Source organism: Pan troglodytes, chromosome 10 (genome assembly GCF_028858775.2).
Source record: "Pan troglodytes isolate AG18354 chromosome 10, NHGRI_mPanTro3-v2.0_pri, whole genome shotgun sequence".
Lineage (NCBI taxonomy): Eukaryota > Metazoa > Chordata > Mammalia > Primates > Hominidae > Pan > Pan troglodytes.
Genome location: NC_072408.2, coordinates 138,885,577 through 138,910,943, shown reverse-complemented (window position 1 = coordinate 138,910,943; position 25,367 = coordinate 138,885,577). Strand labels below are relative to the sequence as shown.

At 49.8% G+C, this 25,367-nt stretch overlaps 1 protein-coding gene across 36 annotated transcripts in view; it reads right to left on the bottom strand.

Annotated features, from left to right (window-relative positions):
* Positions 1–25,367, bottom strand: part of EP400 (E1A binding protein p400) — a 129,224-nt gene that overhangs the window by 13,564 nt on the left and 90,293 nt on the right. For 34 of the 36 annotated variants that reach the window (XM_016924654.4, XM_016924663.4, XM_016924658.4 and 31 more), the window contains 16 exons: positions 22,776–22,934; positions 22,510–22,593; positions 21,927–22,061; positions 21,523–21,567; positions 21,285–21,438; positions 20,678–20,919; positions 20,338–20,511; positions 15,780–15,916; positions 15,584–15,640; positions 13,017–13,095; positions 12,644–12,898; positions 11,174–11,219; positions 10,985–11,094; positions 2,987–3,200; positions 2,597–2,844; positions 468–686 (listed from right to left, as the gene is read on the bottom strand). In XM_016924654.4, coding sequence (XP_016780143.4) covers positions 468–686; positions 2,597–2,844; positions 2,987–3,200; positions 10,985–11,094; positions 11,174–11,219; positions 12,644–12,898; positions 13,017–13,095; positions 15,584–15,640; positions 15,780–15,916; positions 20,338–20,511; positions 20,678–20,919; positions 21,285–21,438; positions 21,523–21,567; positions 21,927–22,061; positions 22,510–22,593; positions 22,776–22,934 — 2,358 coding nt within the window. The remainder of the gene's footprint in view (positions 1–467; positions 687–2,596; positions 2,845–2,986; positions 3,201–10,984; positions 11,095–11,173; positions 11,220–12,643; positions 12,899–13,016; positions 13,096–15,583; positions 15,641–15,779; positions 15,917–20,337; positions 20,512–20,677; positions 20,920–21,284; positions 21,439–21,522; positions 21,568–21,926; positions 22,062–22,509; positions 22,594–22,775; positions 22,935–25,367) is intronic. The other 2 variants (XM_024348169.3, XM_054664757.2) reach the window with 1 other exon arrangement.

Genomic DNA, 25,367 nt, shown 5'->3' with positions numbered 1-25,367 from the left:
AGACAGCACTTGCGCCTGATGCTAGTCCCTTCTGAAATCTCCAAATGCTCTCCCTGCCTACAGCGGTCACCTGAGAGCAGCTTCAGAGACCGCCACCTGCCCATGCCTACGGCTTACATGCACAGCGCCCTCTGCTCCAGCCACACAGGCCTTGGTCCCTGCAGGGTCCCTCAGCAGCACAGGGAAGCCACGCAGGCTACATCTCACCTCGCTCACTCTCCACCCCCCTCAATTCAAGCCCTGAGAAGCTTGGTGATGCCTGGATGGGCTCTGGGAGCTGCTGCTGTGTTAATGTTCCACAAGTGGTGAGTCCCGTCCTCTGTCCAAGGGTTACTAAGTTCTCGGGGAAAAGATCCCGTCTCACACTCACTCCTGTAACACGTGACACGCACCTGAGCAAGCGCAACAGCTGTGTTAAAACATAAAAAGATGCTGCTTTTGGAAAACAAACAGAAACTGACACTTACGAGCCGGGCCACCTGGAGGTTGGCCACGGTGGTGCCCGTCAGCAGGGCACCAGGCCTTGGGGCCGTGACCGTCGTGAGCTGGGGGCTCTGCTGCTGCGGCGGCTGCGAGGCCTGCACTTGCACTTGGGCTGTTGGCTGCGGGGGCGCAGACTGGGCCTGTGGCGGTGGGGGCTGCGGGGGCATCTGCAGTTTCTGCTTCTGCATTTTGATGAGGTGTTCCTAAAATACAAGCAAAGTATCTTCTCTTCAACATTAACTGTGCTCCATTCTTTAAGTAGACATCTTGTTCCTAAGCCACCCCTCTACTGCCCATTAAATACCAAAGCAGACACCTGCTACCGTGCAGTATCCAGACCGCCTTCCATGGGCTGCCCAGTATCTTCCAGGTGTTCATTTATTAAAAATGAGCATTCGTCGGTGAAAACTACAAACACGGATTCTGACTGATAAGTTCATAGCAAAAAGAATTCTATTATCCTCACAAACAAGTCGATTTAAATCTGTAGCACCAACCAAACTTATTTGTTTGTAAGTTCAAAAAACATTTTAAGAAAAAAATTTTTAAGAAAACCTATACTGAGTTGATCATGACTATCAAGTCTCTTTTGAAATGCTGGAAGTGAACTGGTTTTGAAATGGATTTGGGAGAGGGCAGAGTGAGGAACAAAGGAGACAGGCAAACAGCTGGCACACAGAGCTCCTGGCAGCCAAGGCTGGGTGGCAGCCTTGATGTTGACGGCACTGGTGTCTCAGTGGTTGAACCGGGGCAGGTGAAAAGGCACCTGTGTGGCTGTGGGCCGGGGGGTCATCAGTGGTTGAACCGGGGCAGGTGACAAGGCACCTGTGTGGCTGTGGGCCGGGGGGTCAAAGCCCGGCTCTGACTCCCTGACAGTTGCCTCTGCTGGGCCCGGGACTCTTGGGCACAGCATTCTAATTTAGCACTGTCCAGTGGCACGTCCCGCAGGATACAAGTGGGCTAGGCGGGGGCTGCCCAGGGTGGTAGCCACAGCCACATATGGCCATGCAGCCCTCGAGGGATGGCTGGTGTGACAGGAACAGGATAAGCTCAATGTCTAAATTCCACCGACAGCCCTCCCGACAGCCCCAGGAGGGGCCCTCAGCTGAGTGTGCGTCTCCTGCAGCCCACTTCCTCCCTTCCAGACCACGGAGAGGCCCAGACTCAAGCACTCCGGCAGGCCCAACAGTGAGCTGAAACTTCAAAATATTGTCTTGTCTTTATTCCGTATGTGTCTCTGGTTACTTTCTATGACAAGTATTAATGATTTTTCATTTATGGTAGGACATAACATTTCCTTTTTTTTTCCTTTGAGACACAGTCTTGTTCTGTTGCCCAGGCTGGAGTGCAGTGGCACAATCTCGGCTCACTGCAACCTCTGCCTTCCAGGTTCAAGCGATTCTTGGGCCTCAGCTGGGATTACAGGCACCCGCCACCACGTCCGGCTAATTTTTGTATTTCTAGTAGAGACGGGGATTTGCCATGTTGACCAGGCTGGTCTCGAACTCCTGACCTTAAATGCTCTGCCCGCCTTGGCCTCCCAAAGTGCTGGGATTATAGGCGTTAGCCACTGTGTCCGGCCCAACATTTCCTTTGAAAATGAATATATTTACATAAAGAACAGCAAAGCTGGTACAGAGGTTAGCAAAAATCAGGTACATCAGTACTCCAATGGCCACCTTTGAGAAACAGTACCGCACGTGAACCACATCGAAACAAACCCAGGGTCCATCGCCTGCTCTCCCAACACTGCTGAAGAGTATCTTCTCACCAGCACTTTCTCTGGTCCAGAACCGCACCAAGAGGGCCTAGAGACTGATGCTGAACACAAGGCACAAGACGCCTAAGCAAGAAGACGCATTTGCACGCTGGGTGTTAATGTCTCCAAAGTGCTCTGAATAAGCTGTAAGATACTTCTCTAAGGCATGATCAAAGTGTTATGACATGGGAAATTTTAGACCAATAAAACGAAGCACGCGTCCTACATAAAGGCAGTGCTAGACGTTTGCAAAATACACTCTGGACTGCACCATGCAAGTAGGCACCGTCTCACAGACGCTGGGCTGACTGACCGCAAGACGCACACGTTCATGGTCCTCTGGGAAATGCTCACCGGCGTCAGCTTGCCCACAGCTTTGATCTGTGCTGGGGACTGGGCCTGGCCCTGGATCTGTGGAACTTGCACCTGAGAGGTCGTCGTCTGCTGCTGCTGCTGCTGCTGCTGCTGCTGCTGCTGCTGCTGCTGCTGTTGCTGCTGCTGCTGCTGCTGTTGTTGTTGCTGCTGCTGCTGCTGCTGCTGCTGCCTGAGAAGCTGGAAATGTGCAGGTGTGATGGTTTTTCCAGGGAGCTGAACTCCTGTGGCTATGAAGAGGTTTGCTCATTAGGTCTGGACAGGGATACTCGCCCACCTTCAGATCCTCATTCTCAGACAGCAAGCAGCAGCTGAGCCCTCACACGCGCCAGAGCAGACGTGTGGCAGAGAAAGCTCCCAGCCTGGCTTTACCTTGGGACACTTGGGGCACCAAAGACCGCGCCGGGGTCTGCACTGGGGTCAGGTTGGTAGTGACCACGGCCGAGGCTGTCACAGAAGTGACCGCTCGAACACCCTGAGTCGTTGCCATGGACACCAGGTCAGGGGTCGCCGTGGCTGGGGAGCCGACTGCCCGTGGCGGGGGCTGGGTGTGCACCACCTGGGCGGGAGCAGAGCCTCCCGGCGTCTAGAAAAGGCAAACAGAGGACCTCATCAAATATTTCACACAGCACTCAGGGCTGTTCACACTCAGAGCAGGGAAGACAAGAGCACCCAACTTCAGAGGCGAAACAAGTGAAACACACGCTAGAGTTCAGTCTTTTGAAAACTGCTGATTTCATGTGTAAATTCACAAGCAAGTGCCCTGAGCAATGGTTTCTCCCAGCAGATCACATCACCCACAGAAACACGCTTCAGATGGCGGCACGCCCGTGCACATGCTGGAAAGGCCGTCCTGTCCCTCCCTCTCCGCACAAAGACCTCTTGGTCCCCAGGAACGTAACGACTGTCCTTGAGGCACCCATGCTACCCACAAACACACAGCCCACAGTCCTGGCTCTCTACCACTGTCCCCATCTGTGCTGAAACTACAGCCCTGAGTGTCTCACCATGTGCGTGGGGTCTTGTGGCATCTTACCTTCATCTTGCCTAAAATTCAGAGCATCCTCACTGTGCCCTGCAGTCCACTCTGGCCCGCAGGCAGAAGTGGCAGCCAGAGTGGTCCCCTCACCCTATCCCACCTTGCCCCACCGTCCTTCCTTGTCCCACCATAAACTGGAAGGCAAACGCAATCATGCCACCTCTGCAGTGTCCCTCCAGCTGACCTCTGCCAGCTCCCTTGGTTCCGAAGTGCAGTGTATTTTTAGTTTCTCTTGATCCTTTTATGTCTCATTGCTTACGCATTTGGATGGAAATCTAGCGTGTTACTCCATGTTTTCCATTCCACCCAGCTGCTGTATGTTTCTTTTCATCTCCTTCCTTGCCTCCTCTCAGATGACTCTTTCCTCACCAATGTCCCTGGCACAGTTGGGAGCAACTCGCTCTGCTCTCATTCTTCTGGTGGCTGGTCTGGAATTACCACGGATGCTTGCCAAAGTCTAAATACTCCATGCTTTTCCTAAACAGTAACGAGATCTGTGCACATTTCAGCCCCTCTGCCCCTTCCCCAGCTTGCATGTTATTGTCCTGTGTATTTATTTCCTCTTTCTAACCCCAGTGAGCTCCTGCGTTCATCCAAGAGTCTACCTTGTTACCACTTCCAGCTGGGAACACCTTTCTTCTGCTTAAAGCATATCATTCAGTGAAGGTCCAAAGTTGAAAATGTCTTTATTTTGCCCTTGTTTTTTTTGTTTTGTTTTTTGTTTTTTGTTTTTTTGAGACGGAGTCTTGCTCTCGTTGCCCAGGCTGCACTGCAATGGCGCAATCTTGGCTCACCGCAACCTCTGCCTCCCAGGTTCAAGCAATTCTCCTGCCTCAGCCTCCCGAATAGCTAGCATTACAGGCATGTGCCACCACGCCCAGCTAATTTTGTACTTTTAGTAGAGATGGGGTTTCTCCATGTTGGTCAGGCTGCTCTGGAACTCCCGATCTCAGGAGATCTGCCCGCCTCGGCCTCCCAAAGTGCTGGGATTATAGGTGTGGGCCACCACACCCGGCCTCCCTTGTTCTTTAAGATATCTCCAAGAGATGCAGAGCCCTAGGCTGGCAGCAACTTTCTTTCCCTGGCACGACAACGACCCCCGCTGGCTCCCGGCCTCACTGCTGCTGCTGACAAGTGAGCCGCTCCACCTCTGAAGGCAATCTGTCTTTTCCTATGGCTGCTTGAAAGACCTCTTGGTCACTAGCATTATGCAGACGTGGTTCCTTTTTCTCATCCTTGACTGGGATTAGACTTTCTACATATACGCATCAGTGTCATTAGTAAGTTCTCAAAAACTATTCCGTCTTCAAATATTGACTCTGCTCAATTTTCTGTCTGATAGTCAGTGACCACCTATCAGGCCCTGTCACCATGTCCTCCATGTGTCATCTTGTCATCCCATGTTGTGTGTAGGATGTCTTCTGATTTTTGCCTCCACTTCCCTCATTTTCTCAATTGTGTGATATTAAGCCCATTCTTAAGTTTGGGTTGTTTCCCCCAATTTTCGTAATCAGACTTTTCTAAAAGTTCTCTATATACTTTCTAAACATAGTTTCCTGCTTACAGATATTCAGATACTCTCAATCTTCTATTTCCTTAAAATAGAAAGCATAACTTTTTTTTTTTTTTTTTAACGGAGTCTCGCTCTGTCACCCAGGCTGGAGAGCAATGGTGTGATCTCGGCTCACTGCAACTTCCGCCTCCCGGGTTCAAGCAATTCTCCTGCCTCAGCCTCCCGAGTAGCTGGGACTACACACGCGTGCCACCACACCTGGCTGATTTTTTTTTTTGTATTTTCTGTAGACACGGGGTTTCACCGTGTTAGCCAGAATGGTCTCTATCTCCTGACCTCGTGATCCGCCCGCCTTGGCCTCCCAAGATGCTGGGATTACAGGCGTTGAGACACCGCGCCCAGCCTGAAAGCCTAACCTTTAAAATCTAAATCGGATAATCCCAATATCGCACATCTTTACAGGCCTATCCAGTGTCTGTCATTCCGCTGATTCTCACTCATAATGCCTTCTCTTTTCTGTTTAGTTATTTTGTATTCTATTGTATTGTACTGTATTATACTAGAAAACTATTTGTGGAGATTCTCAGAAGTCAAGAAAGCACAATCCTCCAGAGAGAATCTGCATTTGCTCCAGGTCAGCTGCCCAGGAACATGCCCACTGAAGCAGGTAGACTTCACTTGATGTGAGGGAGTGCGGGAGACACTTTTAAGGTAATATCGACTTGAGCTGCAAACTACCCTGTGGTTTCAACCTCTCGGGGGCCGTCCCCACCGTGCTCCACTACTCAATCCAAGGGCAACTCTTCTTTTGACCCCTGAAGGCCAAGGGCAGATGGATTCTGCTTCTGGTTCACTCCCGCTCTAAAGGTTTAGCCACCTGGGGCCCTACCTCGGTGTATCAATAGTTTCCTTTTTAGATTCTCCACCTTGGCCCAGCCTTGGACTTGAATTCGAGTTCCCTCATTCCACAAGCTGAAATTTATTTTCAAGGCAAACATGACTTCAGTGAATCCTGTTTCTCTCTCTGAGTTTCTTCCCTCCCTTAGATTTGGGCCTGATAATTAATTATTCTTGTCAATTCCTTGAAGCTTTAAAAATTTTTATCCAATAACTTCAGTTCTTTTCATTAAGAGGTGGTATAAAAATAACTTAACTCATCTTGTTACCAGAAACAGAAGTCATCCTTTTCTGGACTCCTTAAACAGTTTTCGCATCCCAACTATTCAGGAAGCTGAGGTGGGAGGATTGCTTCAGCCTGTGAGTGTGAGGCTGCAGTGAGCTGTGATTGTACCCCTGCACTCCAGCCGGAGCAACAGCAAGATGCTGTCGCAAAAAAAAAAAAAAAAAAGGAAGAAATCGTTTTTCTCCTTAGCCTCTACTCTAATCAATTCTACATACGTAGGAGCACGTTAATTTTCCTAGAACTTCTCTCTGCTCTAAGACCGTTAAGGGCCCCCCACTGCCTGGTGAATAAAATCCATAGTCTAGGCCGGGCGCGGTGGCTCACGCCTGTAACCCCAGCACTTTGGGAGGCTGAGGTGGGTGGATCACGAGGTCAGGAGTTCAAGACCAGCCAGGCCAAGATGGTGAAACCCCGTCTCTACCAAAAATACAAAAATTAGCCAGGTACGGTGGCGGGCACCTGTAATCCCAGCTACTCAGGAGGCTGAGGCAGAATAACCTGAACCCAGGAGGCAGAGGTTGCAGTGAGCCGAGATCGCACCACTGCACTTTAGCCTGGGTGACAGGGAGAGACTCTGTCTCAAAAAAAAAAGAAAAAAAAAAAATCCATAGTCTTTAGCCCAATATCCAAAGCCCAGTACAATCTAGCCTCAATATTACAAAGTGCCAAGCACACAGAAGCCACTCAATAAAAACTTTTTAAAGGCAGGGAACCACTGTTTCTCTGTTAACATCTTTTGTGTTCCATTCAAACAGAACAACACGCCATTCTCCATGCACGCCATTCCCTTCCCCTCAGATCCTCCGCTCACACGACTGGCCCTGCATTCAGAAGGGCCAGTTCTGTGGATGACGTAATTCCTGTCCTCCTGAAGCCCAACATCACTTTCTCCTGAAAGCCTTCTCTGAGTCCCCCGAGTACAATCACACATGTCCACCACTGCTATCTGCACCTCTCTCATGTTCCAGCCACAGCACTACAAGGCCCCCATGAAAGCACACTGTGTCTTGGGCCCACAGTGCCAGGAAGAATGTCTTGTCCATTAAGAGCCACTCAAAAATATGTCGTGAATGAAATGCTTTACATTTTAAAATACCACAAAGAACAGGTCTTTTTCAAAATAAAACGCTAAATGCAGTGATTCTGGCTTGGTACCCTCATAGAAACAGTGGTATTGGTCATACGGGATGTTCCAAACGCCTCAGGCCTAACAGCTTCTGCTATCTACTGCAGTGACAGAGCCTGAAGTTGTTTACTGCAAAGCAGAAAGAAAAGTGAAATAATCTTAAAGTCACATACTAGAAAAACTGTGTGTATATATATTCTACTGCTTAAGAGTGTTTTAGAGGGATTTATTGAAGGGTAATTTACAGAGTACAATATATGGTTCTATGAATTCTGACGGACACATTATCATCACGTAGCTACTGCCATGACCCCACCACTCCCAACGTTCTCGAATTCCTCTCCGTAGTGGAGCCCCTCCCGCACCTGGCAATCATTCATCTGTTTTCTGTTATTGAAACGGAGTCATACAGCATATGAAGCTTTCTGAAACTGTTCACTTAGCTGCAAAATGCATCTGAGAGTCCTCCATGGAGATGCATGTCTCGGGCGTTCATTCTTTTGTATTGCTTGGTAGGACTGGGCTGTATGAATGTACCATGGTTAATCAGCCCATTCACCAGCTGAAGGGCATTTAGGCTGTTTTCTTTTTCAGCAATCCTGAATAAAGCCACTATAAACATTGGTGTTGAGGGTTCTTGTTCTGGCGTTTTCACTTCTCTTGGGGAAGTACCTAGCAGCAGAACTGCGAAGCTGCATGGTAAGAGTAGGCTTGGTTTTATAAGAAACTGTTTTAGGAAGTGACTGTGGACTCTGCATTCCCACAACCTTGTGAGAGGGTCCTCGCTGCTTCCATGACTGCCAGCCTTCTGTTTCTGAAGCCACTCTCCCAGGCACATGGTGGTGTATCACTGTGGTTGTAAAAATCTGCATTCCCCTGATGACTCATGGCGTTGCACACCTTTTCAGGTATTTATCTGTTATTCCTCTAGCTTCTTGGTGAAGTGACTGCTGCATCTTCTGCCCATTTTATACAGTTGCTTGTTTTCTTACTACTGAGTTGAAGAATCTTTATATTTTCTCCCAGTCTATGCTTTTCGTTTTCTTACTATTTCTCAAGGAGCAGAAGTCCTTAATTTTGATGAAGCCTAACGTATTAACTTTTCTTCAGGATTCACAGGCTTCTGGTATCCTAAGAAATCTCTGCCTAAACCAAAGTAGCACAGATTTTCTCCTAGAAATGCTACTGTTTTGGCTTACAGTGTAGTTTTTGCTTTTACATGCAGGCCTGTGATCCACCTGGAGTGCCTTTCATATTCCGTGTGAGTTACGGGCCAAGGCTCGTTGTTTTGCACATGGCTGCCCAACTGTCACAGCACCGTTTGCTGACAAGACAGTCTGTTCACCACTGAATTACCTTGGCACTTTTACTGAGGTCAACTGAAAATGTGTGTGTGTGTGTGCGTGTGTGTGTTGGGGAGGGGTCTATTTCTGGACTCTCTATCCAATTCCATCATCTACACATCTATCCTGCCAATGCTCCATCATCTAGGCTACTACAGCAATGACATCTTCACAGGAAAGATGCTTTTCAAAACCCAAGAAAGACTACATTCTACTTGCCAAAGCACTGACTTTGAAGCATCGTTTCTTCTCATTCAGGGTATGTTGCCCCTGGGTCTGTGAACTATTTGGAAAATCGAGATACAAATCTGAGCTCCTTATTTTCACTTGTGTTTGGTTCTGATGATGAAACACCCAAGAGAAGCAGGTGGTCCCAGGGCACCACATGGCTCTGCACCTTTGCCTAGGTGCCTCCTCTCCACCTGGGTGGGCTGCACCTACCGCTTCCCACACCTGGGGTCTCCACGTTCCGTAGAAACTGCCCGCTCCTCCCATGCCCGCCTGCTCCTTGCACACACCCAGCCATACCCTCGTGTGATGCCGTGTCCCCTCCCCCAAAACCACGCCCCCAAGAGGGCTGTCATCTCTTAGCTTCGCCACATGGGCACAGTGACAAGCACATGGGGGGCACCTGCGGCAAAAGAACCAGCAGCGGATCCTCACATCCCGCCTACCTCCTATCTAAAATCATCCTACAGGGAGGGGACAGTTCACACACACACACACACACACCCTCCTACACTTCACACACACACCCCTACACTTCACACACACCCCTACACCTCACACACATACCCCTACACCACACATACCCCGACACCTCACACACACCCCTACACCTCACACACAACCCCTACACCTCACACACCCCTACACCACAAATACCCCTACACCTCACACACACCCCTACACCTCACACACAACCCCTACACCTCACACACACCCCTACACCTCACACACACCCCTACACCACACATACCCCGACACCTCACACACACACCCCTACACCACACACACAACCCCTACACCTCACACACATACCCCTACACCACACATACCCCGACACCTCACACACACCCCTACACCTCACACACAACCCCTACACCTCACACACACACCCCTACACCACACATACCCCTACACCTCACACACACACCCCTACACCTCACACACACCCCTACACCTCACACACAACCCCTACACCTCACACACACCCCTACACCTCACACACACCCCTACACCACACATACCCCGACACCTCACACACACACCCCTACACCATACACACAACCCCTACACCTCACACACACACCCCTACACCTCACACACACACCCCTACACCTCACACACACACCCCTACACCTCACACACACACCCCTACACCTCACACACGCACCCCTACACTTCACACACGCCCCCCGACACCTCACACACATACCCCGACACCTCACACACATACCCCGACACCTCACACACAACCCCTACACCTCACACACACCCCTACACCTCACACACACACCCCTACACCTCACACACACACCCCTACACCTCACACACACACCCCTACACCTCACACACACACCCCTACACCTCACACACACACCCCTACACCTCACACACACACCCCTACACCTCACACACGCCCCCCTACACCTCACACACATACCCCTACACCTCACACACACACCCCTACACTTCACACACGCCCCCCTACACCTCACACACCCCTACACCTCACACACACACCCCTACACCTCACACACACCCCTACACCACACATACCCCGACACCTCACACACACCCCTACACCTCACACACACACACCTACACCTCACACACACACCTACACCTCACACACACCTACACCTCACACACACCCCTACACCTCACACACACCCCTACACCTCACACACACACCCCTATACCACACACACACACACACACACCCCACCTCATTTTCATCCCTCATACAGAATGGAAACCATCCCCTAAACAGCTGAATGTTTCTGAAATCAACATACTGATCAGCTACTTATTTTATGAAATTCAAACTAGACAGTTTTTCACCAATGGAATACTTAAAAAGAAGAAGAAGAATTAACAGACAAGCAAATAATTTCGGCAGAATGCAGTCAAGGTGCACAACCCAGGTGAAGCGCAACTCACAGTCAAGGCCCCAGGAGCCACTGGCGACGCCAGGCGCTTGTTGATGGACTGGAAGGTGGCAGCTGGGACCCCTGCGATGGTGTTCACGATCACATTTCCACTCACGGCACCTGCGGAGACAGGCGGGCGTAAGGCAACAGCGCCAGGAGAAACGGGGTCCACATTTCAGCATCTCTGTATTTGTCTTACCAGTGGGCATGCTCGTCCCAGTAACTGATGTTTTAATGGTTCCTGCCTATTTAAAAAAAAAAAAAAAAAAATCCATTTGAATTTCACGTCAGGCTCTCCCCTGCATAAACCCTCCAAAGATTTGAATTTCATGTCAGGCTCTCCCTGCATAAACTCTCCAAAGGCTTCCACTTCATTCAGAATCAAATCCAAACTCCACGACATTCACACAGCCACCCGTCCCATCCTCCCCAGCTCATTCCACCCAGCGGTGCCCCCACCCTCTGTCTACCTGCTGTCCCTCCACCCCTATCCCATTGTCCCTCCACCCCAGGGACCCTCCATCCCACTGTCCCTCCACCCTCACCCCACTGTCCCTCCACTCCTCCGTCCCTCCACTCCATTCATCCACCCTCTGTCCCTCACCACCTGAGTCCAGCCACACTGAGCTTTCTGGCCCCCATATCGGCCAAGCTCAGGGCCTCTGTACTTGCTGTTTTGTTCTTCTTATGACCAACTCCTTGTCATTCAGGCCTTAGCTCAAATGCCAAGTCCTCAGAAAGGTGTTTCCTAACAAGCCAGTCCTGCATTGTGCCACCCTGACTCCTCCCGCCAGCATTTAAAATGATCCCTTTGGCTGCCTCCCTCCCCTGTAGGACGTGGCTCCAGAATGTGGGCACTGCCCATCTTGCCCACCTTGCACCAAGTAAGTATTCACAAAGATCCCTTTTGAATAAATGAGGAATGAAGTTGCCTGAGTACATATAAAAATTCCACTACAGCAAACAATTTTCTAAAAACTACTGCAGGAAATGGTTCTATGTAACAAAAATATTTTTATGCCTGCCTGGTAGTCCAAAGTGTGGGTTTCCCCAATTTGGCACAGCTCCTATTCTCTGCAGGTGTGATTCTGCGCATATGATTTCAGCGTCTGTGTGGCACACGGACGCACACAGTACAGAGATACACCAGAGCGTGGTGTGCACGGCCACAGTCCGCAGCTCCGCACCCTACCTTTCTCACAATGCTTCTTGTGTGCTTTACAGCTTTTCTACAACAGGCATTAAAGACTGACGTGTGTGGGGGAGCACACATGGGCATGCTTTGAGACGCCGACACAGGCAGTACCTGCTCTCTAAGTGTGTAGGAAGTCAAGAAGTGAACGCGTCACAGGTATGTTTTACAAAACCCAGGCAATTACAAACTTCCCAACCACCTCCACTAAAAGGAGCTGCCTCTACCTGCCAAATCCAATAAAGCCACTAAGCCTACAAAAGCCCTGGAGGAGAGAAATGGCAGAATCCAGGTGAAAACACACAATTCCTCTGGGATGAGACTAAGCCTTTTCCCATTTCTTCAGAGGAAGGTCTACAAGCTGGAAATGTGCTAGAACTGGCAACAAGTCTTCGTTTCAACAGAAAGCACTTGAATCAAGTGCAGGTGTGGGTGACTTCCCGTGGAGGGGAAGCCCGGGAGGAGGCCCCTGCTCACCAGTACGGCTGCACTGCCCCCCGTCGTGATTGCAGGCTGCGCCTTCGCTGGGGCCTGCACAGGCTGTGGCTGGGTCTGGGGCTGTGGCTGGGGTTGGGGCTGGACAGCTGGTGGCCCTGCTGGCGGCTGGCTGCCCGCTGCCTGTGGTTGTGGCAGCGGTGGCGGTGGCTGCTGCGGGGGTGGTGGGGGTTGCGGCTGGGGCGGGGGTGGCTGGGCCACGGCCGGCTGCTGTGCCTTCTGCTGATCAGCCAGAGCCTGAGGGGCCAGGAAGGAAGAGGAGCCACTGGAGGGGCAGACTCGGCCTGCATACCCCCTGGATGAAGTCACAGTCACCACATTTTCCCACTCAAGCAGAAGGGCCCAGGGCGCTGACCTTTTTCTCTTTTGCAATTCGCTCTGCACGGAGAGATGCCACCTGGATGGGAGGCAGCGGCTTGTCATAGTTGATTCCACTGAAAGACAGACGCAAAGGTTAAAAACATACAGGCAAGTTTTAAGATAGACAAGTACCACGTACCCTAGAAACACCATGCTGCCAGGTGCTGGGGCAGCTCCAGCCCAAGAGACGAGGGCGTAAAGCAAGGTGCCCAATGTGCCCTGCAGGAGATTGAGCCACCTGGACCTCATCCTCAGCCTGGCGCTGAGTCCTCTTCCTTGAGGCCGAGCTCTCCCACTCTCCAGGAAAAGTATGTCCGAACACGTCCCCAGCGTACTTGTGGCAACCCCCAAATGCACAGCCCACCTCATGTGTCTGCACTGTACTCGGGAAAATCTCCGTCTGTTCCTTCTGTGAGGACGCCCTCGAGTTCCTCTCCAGGGAGGTAAAGGGAGGGCGGGACTGTGCCTGTCTCGCTCCCCCGAGAATGCCCAGGCTCCACGCCGCGCAGGCCCACGGTCCATAAATATTAGTAGGGTGAATTAACTCTTCATTTAATCGACAATATCAATCAAATGATGGGTCTGTGCTCCCAGACGCTAGAGTCCCAGCGATCACAGCACTCACATCAGACGACAAACAGGTAAAATGTGCAGTGGGTCTGAAGACGTACTGGCTGCTATGGAGGAAAACAGCAGGGCGGGGCTGCAATTCTCAACACTGCGCTCTGAAAACATCTCAGGAGGGCAGTTAAGTGAAGGGCTGGGGCGCAGCTGCCAGCACACTCAGGGAGCACCAAGGGGCTGAAAGCCAGGGCCAGGCGACTCAGAGCGTGGGCAGTAGGGAGTCCTGGGGGTTTGCGGAGATGGGCCCTGAGCCAACTCCTTCTGACAAGGATCACTCCACTACTGTGCGGAAAGGTGGCCACAGAACGAGGAAGCCTCCCAAATCCGCCACTGTGTGACAACTGTGGGCGGCAAGCTACTCAGGTGCCGAGGCAAGAGACCAAGGACACGAGCTGTTCCAGTATAATAAAATATAAAACAAGAATAGTTATACCAGATATAGATCTTAGATATGATTATCTATGAATATCATTAATCATTAGTTGGTAGCAATTACTCTTTATTCCAATATTATAATAATCCTCGCTCTATAATCATAACCTAGGAAAAGCCAGGCCATACAGAGATAGGAGCTGAGAGGACACAGAAGTGACCAGAAGACAAGCGTGCAAGCCTTCTGCTATGCCCGGACAGGGCCACCAGAGGGCTCCTGGGTCTAGCAGTAACGCCAGTGTCTGGGAAGACACCCGCTGCCAAGCGGACCGTGGTCTAGCAGTAGCCTCAGTGTCAAGGAAAAATACCCGCTACTTAGCAGACCGGGAAAGGGAGTCTCCCTTTCCCCAGGGGAGTTTAGAGAAAACTCTACTCCTCCACCTCTTGTGGAGGGCCTGACATTAGTCGGGCCCGCCCGCAGTTATCCGGAGGCCTAACCGTCTCCCTGTGATGCTGTGCTTCAGTGGTCACACTCCTAGTCCGCCTTCACGTTCCATCTTGTACACCTGGCTCTGCCGTTTAGTTAGCAGCAGCAAATTAGTGAAAGTACTAAAAGTCTCCGATAAGCAGAAATAATAATGTAAGATGTTTCTCTCCTTCTCTCTCTGCCTCGGCTGCCAGGCAGGGAAGGGCCCCCTGTCCAGTGGACACGTGATCCACGTGGCCTTACCTATCACTGGAGATGGCTCACACTCCTTGTCCTGCCCCTGAGTCTTGTATCCTATAAATATCAGTGCAGCCTGGCATTCGGGGCCACTACTGGTCTCCATGTCTTGGTAGCAGTGGTCCCCCAGGCCCAGCTGTCTTTTATCTCTGTCTTGTGTCTTTATTTCTACGCTCTCTCGTCTCCGCACACGGGGAGAAACCCACCGACCCTGTAGGGTTGGAGCCTACAGACAGCAGTGCCTAAACCAGATGCACATCACTTCATCCCAGCACACGTCCTTTCCAACATTTTATGGAAAGAGTCCGACAGTCAGAAACGCTGCAGACACCCATGTGCCTGGCAGTAAGGTTCCACACTGGGGTTCCACCATCCATTACCCCATTTACTTTCTTGCATCTACCCACTTCTGTACCCATACATTCATTCATTCCTCTTTTCCCCTGTATAACTTCAGGGCAAGTACACACACCCCTAAATGTGGTGTGTTCTTAAGATATGGCGAACAAAATCAGTGCCTGAGAGGTGGGGTGTGAGGAAGAAAGCCCCTTGTGGTTGGCCACATGGCCCTGGCACACTCATCACATCTGTCAGCGTCTTTCCCCACTGAGGGCCAGCAAGGACAATCCCTGTAACACAGAGACAGGGCAGGGGCCGTCCCATGCATACCCCAGCCCACGGCAGTAAAAGCACCTCTCTCCTGCAGGTTCTGCGCACTGCCACGTCCAGCTGATGCCTGAACACGCTAAGTGCACAACGATTTGCTGAACTCACTGAACTTAGATGACACTGGAATGAAATCCTTCCAAACAGTAACAAATGTGTCACGAATAGAGAAATACCTTTCTGCCAACACAGACGCGTGCTTGGGGTTCTTCTGAAAGGGATTCATGCCAAGCCTGAAGTATAGACAGTGAGACAGCAATTATTAAATAAAGGAAATATCTGAAGAAGGGTATGTTAAAAACACATCAAAACCAAGCTTCACGCAATCTACTCAGTCATAATGAACATAAAATGAGCACTCAGGAAACATACAGAGGTTTGATTGGGGGGCTCCTCTTGCCAGCAGTCATTTTCATTAAGTCAAAGTGGCTCGTGTACAGCTGGGTGTGTGTGGCATTCTCATCCTGGGCATAGATCTGGCTCGTACGGAGAGGACGGTTGTTTTTACTCTGCAACGAAATTGACGAGAGTGCATCCAAATTAGGCAGCATGGACAGACGGCTGCGTGGGACACAGGGCTCACTGGGTGGGAATCTGAGGCTAAACTCCCCATGGCTGAACACAAACTTCCTTTTCCTGGGCCTTCTTTCCAAGTTCAGGCATAACCCAACAGCAGCGGCATTAAGTGGCTGTCGCGGCCGACTGCTGTGACACTCTCCAGTCCATGCTAATCCTTTCCAGGTGTTCTCTCACGTAAGCCCCATAATCACCCAAAGAGGGAGAGGGAACAAAACAGGTGTGCAAAGTGCCCAAGGTCACATGGCAGGTGACTGTGTGGAGCGGGCTGTGAGCCTTCACCCGCTAACACCAAGGGGCAGCGCGGACTGCCATGGACAACACTGTCATCTGCCCACGGTGGACAGTGAGGCTGGCGCATGCCCAATGGTGTCTCAAAGTACATTCTTGGGGTCTCTAGCAGTGCTTATGGCTGGCAGTCTTTCCTTCATAAATCGCACAGCTAAACAATGGGCCACTCAATTGTGGGCTATGTGCTCCCAAGACATCTTAGAATCCTGCAGAATTTTAAAGCAACTCCTTATCCTGTGAAGTGAACAGCTGTCCCAGGAATGCTGTCTGTGCAAGGTCACAGAGGTAGCGACAAGTCAAGACCAGGGCTCAAGCACCTCCTTCCTCACCCAGGGCTCTTCCCCCATGCTCCTCTAAACTCTGGTCAAAGAGAGTGTGCCAAGGTGAAAACCAAGACTCTCACATGACACAGCAGCACAGGCCCAGGTACGGGTGTGTCTGTGCAGGTACATGTATACGTGTCTGTGTGCACACGTGTCCTCCACTGCTAGAGGAATGCCTTAAATTCTGAAGGCAACATCAAGGACAACCAGAACTAGAAACCAACATGCAAGGCCACAGCAGTCTGCTTCCGGAACACTGTACCATACAGGGAAGCATTCTCCTCCTACCTATTATCCTAAGAGTAAGCAAAGGGAAGCAGGGAGAAGGGGTGCCTAAGACTAATACCAGGCCTATCACACATGACGCTGGATGGCTCAACTGAGCCAAGTCAGAGATGGAAAGACCGTGCGTCTGGTAACGGAACTCCTATGCAGGCTCTAACCAGGCATGAATGCCCCGCCCCGCATGGCTTGCTGGAGCCCCCGCAGGCTTTGAGAGGTGGGGCTGTCCCACTCACGCACACATCCGACCACTGTCACTATCATGGGCTTCCACAGGGAGTGAGGGTCATGGAGGCTCAGGATGTCCTTTAGGGGGCTCGGCAAGTCACCATGGGGTCCTCTAATGCAAAGAGGCATGTCCTCTACGTACAGAATGAGAGGCCCTGGAGAAAATTCTAGGTCTCAGGTTTCTGTTGATTCCTAAAATACAGGTTAAGACTGAATCTTACTCTATGCTTCTGTGTACAGGCTCTTAACAAAGTGCTCCAACTTATTCAGAACATCACCCACAGCCGGGGGTGGTGGTTCATGCCTGTAATCCCAACACTTTGGGAGGCCGAGGTGGGTAGATTATCTGAGGTCAGGAGATCGAGACTAGCCTAGCCAACCTGGTGAAATTTAGGGCATTCCTCTAGCAGTAGAGGACATGCCTCTACTAAAAATACAAAAATTAGCCGGGTATGGTGGCATGCACCTGTAATCCCAGCTACTCGGGAGGCTGAGGCAGGAGAATCACTTGAACCTGAGAGGCAGAGGTTGCAGTGAGCCGAGATCGTGCCACTGCACTCCAGCCTAGGTGACAACAGTGAAATTCCCGTCTAAAAAAAAAAAAAAAAAAGAACATCACTCTCAAACTTTACAAATATTTTTGCCTTTTTCTTTGGATTAGCTTCATAAATCAGCTGTAAAAGAAGACAATATTGTTGCAGGAAGTCAGGGACCCCGAACAGAGGGACTGGCCGAAGCCATGGCAGAAGAACGTGGATTGTGAATATTTCATGGACATTTATTAGTTCCCCAAATTAATACTTTTATAATTTCTTATGCCTGTCTTTACTGCAATCTCTAAACATAAATTGTGAAGATTTCATGGACACTTATCACTTCCCCAGTCAATACCCTTGTGATTTCCTAGGCCTGTCTTTAATCTCTTAATCCCATCATCTTCGTAAGCTGAGGAGGATGTATGTCGCCTCAGGACCCTGTGATGATTTTGTTAACTGCACAAATTGTTTGTAGAGCATGTGTGTTTGAACAATATGAAATCTGGGCACCTCAAAAAAAGAACAGAATAACAGCAATGTTCAGGGAACAAGAGAGATAACCTTAAACTCTGACTGCCGGTGAGTCAGGCGGAACAGAGCCGTATTTCTCTTCTTTCAAAAGCAAATGGGAGAAATATCGCTGAATTCATTGAATTCTTTTTCTCAGCAAGGAACATCCTGAGAAAGAGAATGCGTCCCTGAGGGTAGGCCTCTGAAATGGCCGCTTTGGGGGCAGCTGTCTTTTACAGTCGCAGCTGTAGGGATGAAATAAGCCCCAGTCTCCTGTAGCCCTCCCAGGCTTATCAGGATGAGGAAATTCCTGCCTAATAAATTTTGGTCAGACTGGTTGTCTGCTCTCAAACCCTGTTTCCTGATAAGATGTTATCAATGACAGTGCCTGCCCGAAACTTCATTAACAATTTTAATTTCGCCCTGGTCCTGTAGTCCTGTGATCTTGCCCTGCCTCCATTTACCTTGTGATATTCTATTACCTTGTGAAGCATGTGATCTCTGTGACCCACACCCTATTCATACACTCCCTCCCCTTTTGAAATCACTCATAAAAGCTTGCTGGTTTTACTGCTCAGGGGGCATCACGGAACCTGCCGACCTGTGATGTCTCCCCCAGACACCCAGCTTTAAAATTTCTCTTTTTTGTACTCTTTCCCTTTACTTCTCAGACCGGCCAACACTTAGGGAAAATAGAAAAGAACCTACGTGACTATCGGGGGCAGGTTCCCCCAATACAATATTTTAGCTTTAATTTTTTTTCCATAATAAGATAATGGCTATTATTATAAATGCTTCCAAAACACAGAAAACCTAATTAATGCAAGATTCCAGGAAGTCTTATTGGTGAAGGGACCACAAAGTGGTATTACAAAGAAAACTTGCTTTTCTACGTTTAACAAAAAAACAAACAAATGCTTTGAGACAAGTGTTTTTAGAAAAATGAAAAGACAGATGACTGAAAGAGTGGGTACAGAAATAAATTAAGTGTGATGTTCCCATCCTGAGGATGGATCTGACTACTATGGAGAAAATGTTAATTCTCACAAATTAGGAACAAAAGTAAATACAATAAAAGTACTGGATGCCTGCCTCTACTATATGTGTCCCACCCTGTTCCATGCAAGAAGATGTGCCCACAGCTCCTGTTTGGATGGGCTCCATGAGGTGAACTGAAAGGCGGTGGTCCCCACACGCCAGCATGGCACATGCCCTGGAAGTCAGGCAGCACATCTCCCAATGGGTGTGGACACTGGCAACGTGGGCACAGTAGAGCATGCAGACGCTGCTGGTGTGGGGGCTCTGGATGCTGTCCTGAGGTGAGAAAGGCAGGCAAGCAGCAAGAAGGAGCTGCCTGAAGAAAGCCAGATGCAGCACAGAGAGGGATGACTCAGCTCGAGGGAAGGCACGCCGCACGCATGCCTGTATGTTACTGACCAGCCGCCTGGACTCTTCGGGGGTCAAGCTACAAACCACACAGCTGACTTCTTACATGAAAGACCAATGATTTGACTACACTATACGTAAATAAACATTTGCAATACTTATAGTTAACCCTGAAAAAGAGAATATGATGCTTGTCAAACCATTGCAGCCAGCCAGTCTTTCGGTACCAGAATAGCAGAGGTACCAGTAACAGACTTTTCTTTAAGTACGCCACGATCAAAACAAAGCGAGACAGCTTATCAACTTATCTTTTCATTCACCCAAAACCTTCTTGAAAATGTCTATCTATATATGACCAAGTGTTTGGATGACACCCTCATTTAAGTACGCCATGATCAAAACCCAGTGAGAGGTCTTTTCATTCATCCAAAACATTCTTGAAAATGTATATATATATGGCCCAGTATTCAGATGACACCCTCATTATCTTAGAAATGACAACGGCAGTGCAAATGTTGGTATCAGATAAAACATCAGGTACGAGGCCTGCTGCCAACACCAAGCATGATCCCAACAAGCACGTGAACTCCTCCATCACTGCTCATGCCATAGGCGAGGCACAGTGCAGACACCTGACCTCGCTGGGTCCACCAGGAGCCCAAGGAGATGGACTTCACCACAGACCCACAGGGATGAAGGAGCCCAGTCAGTGAAGAGCAGGACTGGAGCTGAAACTGCAGGCCACGGCCACCACACCTGCCTGTGTTCTCCTCGGAGGACAAACGAGACCGTGCTTACCTTCCCCTCCTCTCGTGGAATGATGACATTCTCGTAGCGATTCCGGCACTGTTTGGAAGAGCGGTAGATTCGGCTACAGGAGTTAACAACGTCACTGACAAGATCCCAATTAGGTGTGTGAGCAGGTGACACGATTGTGAGGTTCAAAGGCAGCTCCAGTAACTGCTTTACAGCCTAGAGAAGGAGATTTCAGGTAAAACAGGTGAATACACTCTAAGTCAGAAGGTCTTCCCTCTTGCCAAAGACTCCCCGCAAAGTGATCACAGTGAGCTGGATGCACGGACGTGCGGAAGAAAAATGACCGCACATGACCGCTGGCACAAAGACCACGCCCACCTACCTGCAGCAGTGCCCAGTCCTCACTGATGAGCCACTCGGGGTTGTCTTGACCAGGCTCGGCTGTGGGTTTGGCAAAAGTTGGCAGGGGCTTGGCGAATGGCACCTGCTGCTTCAGCAGAATATTCTTCTTCTGCTCCTTGCCCTCTCTGCGAATTTTCAGAAGGCCTGGTGTTGCGCGGTCAAACAGGGACCGAGGAGGGACGACCGCCTCCCCGTGACGCTGCTTCTTCTTCCTGCCTGCAGCTGAACAGAGAGGCAGTCTTCAGCAAGAGAGTAAACCAGGAGATTCCACACGGGCAGGCAAAAGACAAAGGAAACAGGTCAGGCAAGTCTGGAGGTGCCTGGGCAAAGAGGCCACAGAAAGCACCTGCCAAAGACAGACCTGCTTTCGGGCCTTCACGGTCAATTAGAATGAAACACGAAGGTTTCCTCACTGTAAACAACATAACCTGTGCACATGGCCTGAGAGGCAGCGGACGGGCGTGTGATCGCTAGCCCTGCAGCAGACAGGCAGACAGCAGACAGGCAGACAGCAGAAAGTGGCTGACATGCAGGGATTCTGCAGGCCAGGGCCCCCCCAGGTCATGTGACGCCCTCGGGATGCACACCTGAGGGGTCTGTTTTGTGTCGCTTCCGCTCCTTCCTCACGTACACAGGGGGCAGCTTAGCCTCTGGGATGGGAGTGGCTTCATACATGAGACACATGACCGAGTCGAGGTAGATGTCACTGTCGTCCTGCGGCGGGGTGGGCGGGGTCCAGAGCTGCATGGAGAAGGGAAGGCCCATGAGATGTGGAACTCACAGGAAGCTGCCCACACAGACACAAAGGGAGAGGGCAGCACTCACCGGCATGACTTCTGTCTGCCCATCGACATCTTCGTAGACATACTCCTGTAGGGAACACGGCAAGCTCTGACTTCCACCAAGTCTCAGTGTCATGTTATAAGCCACAAATCATGTACCTTCATACTCATTAAGTCTTTCAAATAAGTTCTGATCAACATGACTATTTATAAGACTTATAAATGTTTTAATCAGAGCTGGTCAATATCTAACTGACAATCTCCAAGTGTCAATTTTTAAGAAAATTGTGTTTTTAGAACATAAGTGAGGTTGTGTTGATATGAGAAGTAAAAATTCCTAGGCATTTTCTCATGTCAATGTACACAGACTTTGAACAAGCCAAACATGGCTGAACAAGTGCCCCTCAGCAGGGGGGCAAGAGGGCAGGAGGGCCCCGGGCCGGGTACCATGCTGTAGGCATCCTCTCGCGTGTAGGTCAGGAGCTCCACCTCCTCCTGCTCCAGCTGCAGCCGGGCCTCCCTCTCCTGCAGGGTCTTCAGGTTCCAGAACTCCCATGCCCTCACTGCAGTCATCACTGCATCCTGACGGGGAGAGCAGCAAGAACTTTCAGGATCAGGAGTGCAGCTCAGAGCAGCCCCCGAGTCCCTGCTCCAGGTCTCCTTGTTGTCTCAGAGCCACATGTTCTCTACACACACTGCTCCACAATGCATCACCCCCACAAGCAGCAGCCTGCTGCAAATCCAGTCAAAGACATCGAGGGCAGAACAAGCCCCACGGTCCCTACGGGGGTAGAACAAGCTCCACGGTCCCTACGAGGGGAAAACAAGCCCCATGGTCCCTACGCGGGGGTGAACAAGCTCCACGGTCCCTACGGGCTTCTCGAGACTCTCTTCATTTTAAGTTCATTTCCAAACTTGTGGGTTTTGGCTTTTGTGACTTTAATTTAATGAAGTCACATTTACTTCAAATCAAACTTAACTCTGAAAATACTGCAAATTTTTTTCACTGACCAAAAGTTGATTCTCTTACCTCACTGTTTCTCTCCTTTTCTTGCTCAATGGAAGTATGGAATAATTCCAGGTAATTTAAAGCATATTTTTCAATTGGTGTAAGCTGTTCCAAAAGTATATTTTTTGAATAGGGTTAATAGCAAGTTAATAAAAGTCAAGTTCCTTATACAATCCACTAACCAACATTTGAATCAAAAAGTGATTTTTCTTGCAGTAAACAATAAATATTTTATAGAAGCGTCAAATTTTTAAAATATGTAGTTGTAAAGGAAAACATGCCCAAACCTGCTCCATGAAGTCAGCTAGTTCCTCTAATTGGGATGGTTCTTCATCACACGGCATGTTCTCAGAGTCTGATGACAGAGCATCAGTGTGTGGTCCCAGCACCCCCTCCTGTGCGGACTTCTGGGCATCCTCCTCCAGATACTCAATACTCTTGAGGGCCTGAGGAAAGTCTATGTTTAGATTGCCTTGATAGACTTTTTAAATGAGGGTAGTTTGAAAAAGAGCTATCCCATGTAAAGTTAATGGAGATGCCTCCACTATAATCACCCACTCTCCATAAAGGTAATCCACTCCTTCCCTGAGGTCCTCTTACAGGTGAAAATGATAAGGCACTTAGGGAATACAGAAAATGAGTGGGAAACCTCCTGGGCCTTGCTAACCTTACTATCGAGTTGGACAGGCAGGCCCCATGGAAGAGCTGAGCACTGATGCAGGCAAAGCATGCCAGGGCACCCAGGGCCAAGGAAGCTTGGAGAACAAGAAAGGCCCAAGGAGGCTCCATCTCAGACCCGATGCACACCACTGCCCACAGCTCCTGACAGACACAGCAGGACAGAGGCTGCTGTCCAGGAAACAGACAGCAGACGGACAGCCCAACGTTACAGCAGCCGGAGCAAGTCCACCGCGAAATGTAGCATGGATGACTATGAACATACAAGACAGCTTTACCACAGTGCAAGACACACAAGTTAGAATGACGAGATGCCACTGTTCATCTGCTGAAACAGCTAGGAACACACATCTATAGTTACTAGCAGATGTGGGCAAAAGACATCTGACATGGAGGTACGGTTTTTAGTTAGAAGATACAAATTAAAAACTGGTACAATCTGTTTCCAGGGCAATCTGGCAAAACCCTCAAAGTGATATAACACTACTTCGACACTATACACAGAACTTATTGCCAGATAGGTGGTGCACCTAAATAGCAAACATAAAACAATGCAACATGTAGAAGAAAATAGAGGAGGATGCCTGGTGACCTTCAGGTGGGCAGAGTAATCTCCTCAGCAGAGCACAAAAAGCACCCACTATAAAGACGGCAGATGTGGGCCCTGGATGGTGTTAGAACTCGGAACTTCTGCTCATCAATACACAGCATTTAAAAAGGCAAACCACAGAATGGGAAAGGTATGTCAAGTGTATCAAACAAAGGCCTTTTATCGGGATACATAAAGAACTCCAACAAGTCATTAAGAAACAGAGACAACTGGCCGGGCACGGTGGCTCATGCCTATAATCACAGCACTTTGGAAGGCCAAGGCGGGCAGATCACCTGAGGTCAGAGGTTCAAGACCAGCCTGGCCAACATGGAGAAACCCCGTCTCTATTAAAAATATAAAAATTAGCCAGGCGTGGTGGCATGCACCTGTAATCCCAGCTACTTGGGAAGCTGAGCTGGAGAATCACTTTGACCTGGGAGGTGGAGGTTGCAGTGAGCTGAGATCACACCACTGCACTGCAGCCTGGACGATGAGTGGGACTCCGTCTTAAAAAAAAAAAAAAAAAAAAAAAAAAAGAAATAGAGAAAATCCAATTTAAAAAAAAATTGGGAAAAGCCTTGGCATTTCTTTAAAAAGTACTCAAACTGCCAGTAAATACATGAAGAGGCACTCAAACTCATCAGTCAACAGCAAAACTACAAATTAAACCACAATGAGACTATCCCACATTCTGCCCTGCAGCTACAGTGAAAGGACCAGCAATTCCGCCTCCACACCACCACCCAGAACAACCCCATGGCAGGAGCATCCCCGGCACAGCCACAGCATCTCCTGAAGTCAAACATAAGCAGCCTGAATTGCACATACGTGCTTACCAAAAGACAAGGATACAAATATCCACAGGAGCACAATTCAAATGAACCACTCCATCACGTCCACAAGCTGCAGATCTGATAAACTGCGGTATATTCAGACAGAACTCTAGACAGCAATGAAAACGAGTTACAGACTGCTACGCACAAGAAGGCAGACCCGAAGGAACAGGCTCCACGTACGGAAAGTGCAGAAGCAGGTGGTGCTGTCAGAATTCGCAAGAGGCAGCACCGCTGGGGGACAGGCCTTCTGAGGAGCCCGCCGCATCCTCCTCCTCCAACAGATGCTGGCTACCAGGTGCTTCTACTGACTGAACATTTCTCCAGCTGGAATCTCTGTAATGTGTACACTTGCTGTATGTTTTATTTTTGCATGTCAACAAGGACTTTTCTTAAAACCATTTTGCAGGCACAAATCCTCTGATGAGCGTTGCCAATGACAGAAGAATCCTATAGCCACAGTCCCATGCAGCAGGTACGAGTACAGCACGCTAACGTGGATCTGTCTCCGCTGGCAAAAGGCCAAGGCTAACCTACCTCTCTGTCCCCAGGGGCCGGTCAAGCCAGTGAGGAGCAGCCATCCTCCTCACACACCCACTGCAGCAAGTTCTGCTGGCTCTGTCCTCCAAAGACCCGCCTGCTGCCCCCACATGTCCCCCAGCTGTCCTCACCAGCCTTGCTCACCAGTGTTACTGCTCTGGGACTCTTAACTGGTCCCCAGGATCCCCCTTGCCTTGCTACAACTGAGTCTCAACAAAGGAGTCAGAGCGACTCTC